Source organism: Phragmites australis, chromosome 7, assembly GCF_958298935.1.
Source record: "Phragmites australis chromosome 7, lpPhrAust1.1, whole genome shotgun sequence".
In the NCBI taxonomy this organism is placed as follows: domain Eukaryota; kingdom Viridiplantae; phylum Streptophyta; class Magnoliopsida; order Poales; family Poaceae; genus Phragmites; species Phragmites australis.
Window position 1 is genome coordinate 33,327,649 of NC_084927.1, and position 9,441 is coordinate 33,337,089.

Consider the following 9,441-nt stretch of genomic DNA (forward strand, 5'->3'; position numbering starts at 1 on the left):
CCCTCGTCGGCCGCCGGTCACCGTCCGCGATCAATTTGGACACAGATGATCGACACACGGCGGGGGATCGCGTCATGTGATGATGATGAGCGACCGCTGACTCCCGTAGGCCCCTACCTGCGCGCATGCCGCACGGCACGATGCGTCTCGTTGTTTCTTCGCCGAACGCGCGGCGCCGGTACGGCGGGGAGGCTCGGCAGGCTTCGTGAGCCGTGCCCATCAGATTCAGACGGCGGCCATCGCGAGTCACGTCGCTTGTTCGATTCGGATGGGCTTGGGCTTGGGCTCCGTTCGCGGGACCTGCAAGCGTGTTGAATTTAGTTGGTTGCCCACTTTCTGTGGGCCTATCCAAAAATTGATTGGGCCATAGTGATAGTTTTTCTATGCGATCAACAACCTCCTCCTTCCTCTCTCTAAAAAAAACATCGAGATGATATGCTTGCTGCGCGCGCGACATCGAGATGCACTTCACCGAGTTCCAAGGTGCGTGCATGCTTGCTGCAGTGCCATCTGCTGATATGCCGCTGCAGTTTTTGTTTGGAATAAATAAGTGCATGCATATACAGGATGTGTATGATCATCCTGCCACTTACTACTACTGTACATAAATATGGGCATTTCTGCAGGGGTGGAAGAGGTGAAGGTGGACACCGGGGCTGGGAAGGTGACCGTGACGGGCTTCAGCTTCGACGTTGAGAAGCTCAGGGTGAAAGTTGAGAAGGGCTGCCGGAAGAAGGTCGAGCTGATTCCTCCCCCAAAGGACATTGTCAATTTGTCACTGAGGTCAAGACCAAGGAGAAGATAATTAACCTTGATCTATAATAACGCGAGATATATCTCTCCACAGTACTGTTGCCTTTCCATAGATGACTACATATGGCTATGTACTAGTATATGCTGTCTGCATAGCATTGCTTTCGTTGCAAATATTTTCGTTTTTTACGAAGAGACAGCTAGAGCTCTACTGAATTTTTCATAGATCAGGAAAAAAATAAGCTCAAAACAAAGCTAGAAAACGCAACAAGCTGCGACGAAACCACTATCCGACTTGGGAACAACGTAACGGACACCTGGCCAAAAAACAACAACTCACCGCACCGCAAGGAAGGAAAAAACTGAATAAATGGATCCTATTACATAAGCGAAACTACTCCACGGTCGATCTGCTTCCTAAGAAAGACCACTCTTTGCGCAACCATAGTTTGATTTTGAAAAACTCTTCTATTTCGTTCCTTCCATATGTGCCACTAGAAATAAATGACAATGACATTGAATTCTGCTCTGTGCTCATGGTCCATTTGTTTGTTGGATTGGTGCTCCTAATGTCTAGGAGTCCATCCGTGGAAGTTGCTGTAAATCAATGCAGTGATCATCTGCCAGGTTTCTTTAGTATATGGGCAGCCTTTACACAGGTGAGTGGCCGTTTCGTCCTCCTGGTCACACAAACAAGTCCGAGTATCGCTCTATTGTGCCTTCTTAACTTATCTTTGAATTATATTTCATATGCACTTTTCATAGTATATTCTCCGTTTTCGGTCCATCTCCAAGTGATGATGTCCTGGGAGCCTTCGGTGATGCTCACGTCTTGTAATTTCTTCCAAAGAAGCACCAGCTGGTCAAGCTCTAGATGGGTTTCTATAAAGCCAATCCAATTTATCCATTTGTGATGCGGGAGCTCCTTGCAAACGAGTTGTTTCTTTCTTCGGGACTTTGCGTATATACTTAGTGCAATGTTCTTTGGAGCTTGACCGTGGATCCAGCTAGATTACCAAAATTGCGCTTTCTTGCCATCTACAGGAGTTACAAACGATGATGCATTGAACAGATCCTGATCCGCCTGATCGCAAGGAATATGCATGTGAACCCATGACCTTTCCTCTTCTTTCCAGATGTACCAAAGCCATCCAAGGCGTAGTGCCCGAGCAAATCTTTGCAAATCTAATATGCCCAGTTCTCTTAGGATCTTCGACATACACATTGTATCCTAGTTTACTAGGCAGTGCCCCTGACCTTTTCTGGTTTATCACCTCTCCAAAAGAACGCTCTTCTAATGCGATCAATCTTTTTGACAAGCAATTTTTGAAGAGGGAACACAGTGAGAAAATAGATTAGCTGCGACGACAAAACTGTCTTGACTAGTATCTCTTTGCCCACTAAGGACAGAAACTTGCCTTTCCATCCTGACAGCCTGCTCCCTAGCTTATCCACAATCGGTTGAATTTCTGATTTCCTTAGTCTTCTCGTGTGTAGTGGCAGTCCCAGGTAACAGCAAGGGAAATCACATATCTTACCCGAAAATTTTTGCAGTAATGTCTTCGTTTGCACGTCCTCACATCGTATTGGATAAAATTCAGTTTTCTGCATGTTTGCTGCCAAACCGGAGCACTTCTCAAACAACGAAAGTATTGTCCTGAGAGCTGTGAGGTTAGCGTTGTCTGATCACCCAAAGATAGCCACGTCATATGCATATAAATAGCATCTCAGGCTTGCCCCTCGTGGCAACATCGTCTTGATGATGTTTCTTTGTGCCGCTAGCTCTATCAGGCGTTGCAGTGGGTCAGTTGCTATAATGAAAAGCATCTGTGAGAGTGGATTCCCTTGATGAAGGCCCCTGGCATGTCGAATTTGTTGCCCTGGCTGTCCATTGAGGAGGACTCTAGATGAGGATGTTCTTAGGAGTTGTGATATTTAATCCCTCCATTTTTGGCTGAAACCTATAGCATTCATCACCTCAAGAAGGTATGGCCAATTTATGGAGTCAAACAACTTTGAGATATCAAGCTTGATGAACAAAACAAGCTTTTTTGATCTTTGCATTTCTCAGATTACACTCCGGACGTAGATGAAGTTATCGTGTATGCACGTCTTCTTGATGAACGCACTTTGACTAATCAAAATGATATCTTTGAGTTTTTTTTTCCAAACGGTTTGCTAGAAGTTTTGTTATGATCTTTGAGACACTATTGATCAAACTAATTGACCGGTAATCAGCTACCTTCGAAGCCTCTCCATTTTTCGGTAGCAACAGAATATTGGCCTCATTCATAAGAGCCAGGTCCGGAGAATTCAAATTGTAGAAACATTAAGCTGCTTCTACCACATCGTCCTTTATGATGTTCCAGGAAGCCTTGTAAAAGATTCCAATAAAACCGCCAGGACCCGACGCTTCTCCATCGTCATTTGTTTTGTTTGATAATGCAGGAGCTGAAGGTCATAACAGTAAAGGTTCCGTTGCATTGCCCCGAGAGTGTGCAGTCAGGGTCAAAGAGATTATGTTACAACACAAGAGTAAGCTCTCTCTCTGACAGTTCCTCTATCGATCCAGCTAGAGTTGTACTCCCATTACCGATATGTTGACATGCATTCTAATATACCGTGTGCAGGTATCTACGCGGTCAAGACGGACCTCGCCAAGAACACGTGCGTCGTCGAGGGCGTCATCGACGAGAATAATCTCGTCGAGTAGGTCTACCAAAGGATGCGCAAGCACGGCGTCATCGACAAGGTCGAGAAGGAGGTGATTGTCAAAGAGGAGAAGGTCGAGGTGAAGAAAGACGATAAGAAGGAGGAGGTCGTCAAGGTGGTTGACGCCATCAAGGAGAAGGCCACGGAGAGGTCGTCGCCCCCTACTTCATCCCCCCTGCACGCACCCACACTTCGTCGACTACTCGCACCCCTGGCACCGCGGCGGTGACTACTGCTCACCGTACGGCGGTGGTTACGGGCCTTACTGCTACGGAGGCGCGGCTGCGGGTACCCGTGTGGTGTCAGCTACACGCACTCCGAGCTCAAAGGGTACCAGGACACGGCGTTCTTGCATTGCTCACACCCCAATGAGTTCATCAGCGAGGAGAACCCGTATGCATGCTATGTGATGTAATTTTTTTTTGCATGTGGATTCATGTGGAACAATGTTTCAGCGTTTAATAATAAGAACAGAACAAACAGCTTAAATTTGCTCCAGTTTATAATGGTTGGCTTGCATTATTTATGCAGTGAATCTGAAGTCTGCTGTGTATAAACTGAGACAGTAGCTGGAAAACTTGCATGTCTTCCAACTTCATCTTTCAGGCTTTCAGGACGAAATGTTAACTGGAGTGACACGCACAAAATGAGGGAGCGCACCTTAATGAGAAATGCTTTGACATTGAACCTGATGCTATTATCATAGAAATAACTCTGTCTAGTTTTCTCGATCGACAGTTGATACCAAACTGAGGAAAACATGCAATCGATATTGCGACTAGAAGGTTCAGTTAATTGGATCCGTTCTGTAAACATGCTTTGACTTAGGTTATTGACCCACCCCCACCCCCCAAAATAAATAAAAAATAAAATAAAAAAATTGGAGCATATTGGAGTTTCAGTACTTAGAGAAGCTTTATGTTATAATCGAGTGTCCATATCATTAAGATAGCGGTAAATTAAGAATATTAGGGTCCGATTATTTTTCGAGTGCTTGAAATCATCTTATTTTTCAATCACCATCATAGACCTGATCAAATCCAGCAACATCAACCCGTAAGTAGTTGGATGTTGATCCAAAGGCATAGAATGGTGATTGAAAAATAAGTTGGTTTCAAGCATGAAAATAGCAAAACTGTAACAGATCTGATACGTGCAGTTTTCCGTTACTGAGTAGAGTTTGAGAAAGCTACTATTCAATTCATGTACATGTGCTAAACAAATGTATTCAGGTAGTTCGATCTATTTGATTAAAGAAGAAACTATTTCGTCAGTAGATATGTGTGCGTCAGGGGAATCACTTGAGAACAAGAACGATTATCAAACACAAAATATACAAAGATATAGGGCAAAAATCCAAAATTAGACAACATACATGACGTATTTGCCAAAATAGATAACATTTTATCGTATTTACAATTTTAGTATTCGTATTCGGCACATCATTTTTTGGTACACCGCAAATAGAATTTTGGTACACCGTATGTCGAAAAACCGAAGGTCCGGTCATTTTCAGCACATGATGTGCCGAATATGGCACTGTAGCACATATTCGACACACCGTGTGCCGAATATCAACCGTAATCGGCACACCATGTGCTGAATATGGGCTACAGTGCCGTATTCGGCACACCGTGTACCGAATACGGCACTGTAGCCCATATTCGGTACATCGTGTGCCGAATATGGGCTACAGTGCCGTATTCGGTACACGGTGTGCCGAATATGGGTTTTTCGGTGTACGGTGTACCGAAAATCCATTTTCGATAAATGATGCATCGAATACGGATGCTAAATTTGTAAATACAACAGTAAGTTATCTATTTCGATAAATACGTTCATGTATGTTGTCTAATTTTGGATTTTTGCCATACACAGCATATGAACAACAGATAGCTGAAATGGCCAGTTAAATAAAGCACCAAAACAGCGATATTGGAGTTTGCAAAAAGTAAAAAATTTCAGGAAATTAAGGTGATTAATGGTTATAGTCCTCTATATTTTTCAGCTGTTTCATAAAAGTGCAGTTCATGCAATAGAAGGCATACATGCATATAGACTGAACCAGAATAGATAGTACTAACTAAATCTCATTTCTCATCGAGTCGCCATGGGCTCTTCATATAAGTTAATTCTTCGTTCAAATCAAATTAATCTCTACAATCTATCTAGCATGCATAGAAATTGTTAGGCTTCTGGGTTCTTGTCTATTTGTCGCTAAACAGGGTAACCTGCTGTAAATTCAACACAAAGACTCCAATGATCGGATGCACTTTTAAGAACTCCGGCGGAGTTAAATAATGAGTATCTCGTTCAACAATTCAACATGGAAGAAAAGAAATGTTACTACATGTTACAGTATTTTATTTAACAATTGAACAAGTTCTTTTCAAAACAAGCTGAAGTTTGCAAAGGTGGAAACCATAAAATTCTATAGAAATGATGTAGAGTAGGAGTTAATTAAGCTAACCAAGAAACACTGCTAGTAAGCTCTGAACAGTGATTCAGATCAACATGTCGTCAATGGAAACTTTAGGAATCTTTGAACGTCCAATTCCCAAGAACTTAGGGAAACTAGCTCGTTTCTTTTCTTTCGACAAGCATCTTGCAATCTATGCATATAAGACAAGAAAGAACAAGGGCAGCATAGACAGGCAGTTGGTGACTTGTAAGGGTTCCCCATGCATGAGAGCTTGCTTTGCGAGATGCAATTACTAGCTGAGTAGCTCTGTGTTAAACTAAGGCAAAGCGTGCACACGTGTGAGCAGAAAATTGTGTGGTAACTTGTGACGAAGCAGTTCCCAAACTCCGAAATAAATTTAGAACCAGAAGAGAAACTGGTGATACGATTATGTTGGCGCAGCCGAACGCCAGAAATAATATACTATACACTCATCACTAATTGCTGTGGTACACACAGGCAGCTAACACCTTTGTGTAACTCAAAAAACAATTGCCCAAAAGCATGCACAACACATCTAGCTACATGATGATATATAAAGTAAGAACTGACAGCTTAAACCACTAGAATACGCTAGCTTTTCTTAACAATTTGAAGCAAATCTCTCATCCAGAGGAGCTATAACAAGAAGATACCCCATGCAAGGAAACATCAATTAACACACATGCATGCTGGTGAACAAATAATTAAAAGTTAATTATTAAAAGCCAGATTAAAAATTAAGACAAAGTTACAAAGCAAATTAAGTTTCAAGAGACAAGAGAAGAAAAGGAAAAGAAGGAACAAGGAAGACGCATAATATGAGACCGAGCAAACACTACGGAATTGTACAGAGAGATAGAAATAGATAGATATCCTTGAATCGTGCAAGCATGCGTGCGCTAACCTTTTGCGAGCTGCCTTCAACCCTTGTGATGTTCATTGCTTTCTTCTTGTCATATCCTCCTCTTCTCACACCTGAATTACACCCCGTGGACCTGTCAGAACGGTGGCCGTGCGCCGGCCCACCCATGGCCGTCGGCTCCGGGCGGGAGCTGCGAGCCGGCACCGGCCATGTTGTTGAGCGGCAGGTTGAAGAACGGCAGCCCGGCAGCCGACGGGTCGGGAGGGAACGGTCCACCGCCCATGCCTCCAGCATCGGCACCACCGGGCGGCTGCATCTGCAGGCCTGGTGGCGCTGTCTGGGCCTCCTCCTCCTCGAGGGGGAGGCGCTCGTAGGCGACGTTGGCGAAGGACGCGGCGATGACGATGACTGGACCCGCGGCGTAGAGTGCGCCCACGACGTTCCCGCCGACCACCTGCCCCTGGCCCCCCGCGAGGAAGATAGTGAGGCTAGTGGCGCCGGGAGGAGCCGGCGGCGGGAGGAAGGAGCCCGAGAGGGACAGGATCTCGAACCTCCCGTGCAGCGTCACGACGGCGCCCGCGGGCGCCGACGGCTGCCGCAGCGTCACGTTGGTGACCAAGCCGTTACCACTCAGCACGCAGACGCCGCGCTGCCTCCGGCGCGCGTACGTGGAGACGCACTCAAACACGTCGCAGCCGCTCCCCACCTCCAGGATGTGGGCGCGCAGAGTGTTCGCGCTCTCCCGCGTGATGATCACCGGCGGTTTCGGCTTGTTCTTCGAGCCCGGTGGGCGCCCCCGGGGCCGGCGGGCTACCACATCCCCGTTACCACCACCACCCAGGCCGTCACCAGCCGGGCCGGAGGAGGACGAGCCGCCGTCGTGGTCGCCGTACGGCCCGCCGTTGCTGTTGCCACCGCCGCTGCCATTGGGGTCGTCGTCCGAGGGCTCCTGGTGCTTGGCGTAGTTGTGCTGCAGCTGGAGATCGGGGTGGAGGTGGTGGAGCTGGTGCACGTAGCGCGTCGCGGCGGTGCCGAGATCGAGGCCGGCCATGCTTCTCTTCTAGCTCATGTACTGATGTAGCTAGCTAGCAAAAAATGAAAAAACTAAAAAAAAAGTAGAGAAAAAGGAGAGGAAAAAATCAAATTGCAACAGAGTGGTGTTCTGTATTTAGGTTAAAAGGAAGTTTTGGAAAAAGGAAGCAATGATTTTTAAAGAGGGGGATTGTTTATGATTCTACCAGTTTTTAAAAGCTTTTGGATGCAGAAAGAAGCAAACAGGGAAGAAATAAAAAACCGAACAAGAGAGTGCTTGCATGGAGGAGAGAACGCCAGCAGGCAGCAGAGAGCTGTGTGATATGAGCAGGGTAGGGGGAGGGAAGGAGAGGAGGGGAGGGGAGAGAAGAGAAGAGGAGAGGAGAAAGGCAAGCTATGAGGAGAAGGCGATGGAGGCACAGGAGGAAATAAGGGAAATAGAAGGGTTTGAGAGGTCCTTCGTACCAGTGGTAGGGGGTGCATGATCATAAAATAATGGGGGGAGAGAGGGAGGAGAGTTGGGAGAACAAATTCTTGTGTATCCTTTGCGGCTACGGACAAAGAATAAGACTAGCTACGACGCTGACATGTGGGCTAACAAGTATCATGAGGCCCATGTGGCAGTTTCACAGGTGTCGTGCATGACAGTGACAGAGGAGGCTTCGGAGAAAGAGAGATGGAGCGGGAGGAACTATGATGCAAAAATGTGATGCATGGCGATAGCGATGGCTTAGCGTATTCAATGCAAGATTATACTAATTAACCAGGGTTAAGTACCTAAACCTGTGGTTTAGACCACTAATCCTGGGTTAATACGAACTGGCGTGGAGATACAGCGCAATATTGTGGGTTAATACAACCTGTGGGGCCCATGCCAGCGCGTGCTGCACTCGGATCAGTTGCACCACAGTTAAGTCTAACCCTTCCTAAGATATTATCACTGCCTCACAACTGATTATCATAGATGATTATATATTTTATCTCTACAAAAGTATATATGATATTGATATTGTTATATACGGTTTTAGAACCCATCTGCAATAGTTACACACAGATGGATTTTTTGTAAAACAATCTATGCGCAATAAGGATCACAGACGAGTTTATTGAAACATGTTTGTGATTAGTTTGAGTTATAATTGATTTTTTGTTAAAACTCGTTTGTGTTTGTTATCACAGTCAGAGTTTTTTTAAAAAGCTGTTTGTGTATTATCCTTTCCCTTCTATAAGCAAATTTGTTTCCTAACTACCCTCATGATATCATGCATACTTCATGATTCATAAATTAAACAACATATTAATATATTATTTATAACATCGATCACATATTATTCAAAACACAAAACACATGTATTTACATATCACAAAGGTTAAGAACATCACGCAAATGCGCATTACACATTGTTCATAACACATAAACCTAGCTAACTAAACACAATCCCTAGCTATACATCATTGGTCGATCGATGTCATCTTTCAAAAAGAAGAAATGATTGATATTATGGCGATGTCGTATTCCAGAAAGACAAAAAATGATCGACAAACTTGGACCAATCAACATCATATTTCAAAATCACGAGATGATAGATATCATCTTAGCCTCCTACGTTTCAACACAACGTCAACCCAAGCATCATCT

The 9,441-nt window shown here is 44.9% G+C and overlaps 1 protein-coding gene and 1 pseudogene across 1 annotated transcript; one reads left to right on the top strand and one right to left on the bottom strand.

Annotated features, from left to right (window-relative positions):
* Positions 1-461: 461 nt before the first annotated feature.
* On the top strand, positions 462-3,880 carry LOC133925597 (heavy metal-associated isoprenylated plant protein 4-like; annotated as a pseudogene).
* Positions 3,881-6,612: 2,732 nt separating this feature from the next.
* Positions 6,613-8,273, bottom strand: LOC133924865 (AT-hook motif nuclear-localized protein 23-like). The gene has a single exon (XM_062370595.1). The coding sequence runs from the start codon at positions 7,819-7,821 to the stop codon at positions 6,907-6,909; it is 915 nt and encodes a 304-aa protein (XP_062226579.1). The 5' UTR covers positions 7,822-8,273; the 3' UTR covers positions 6,613-6,906.
* Positions 8,274-9,441: the final 1,168 nt, after the last annotated feature.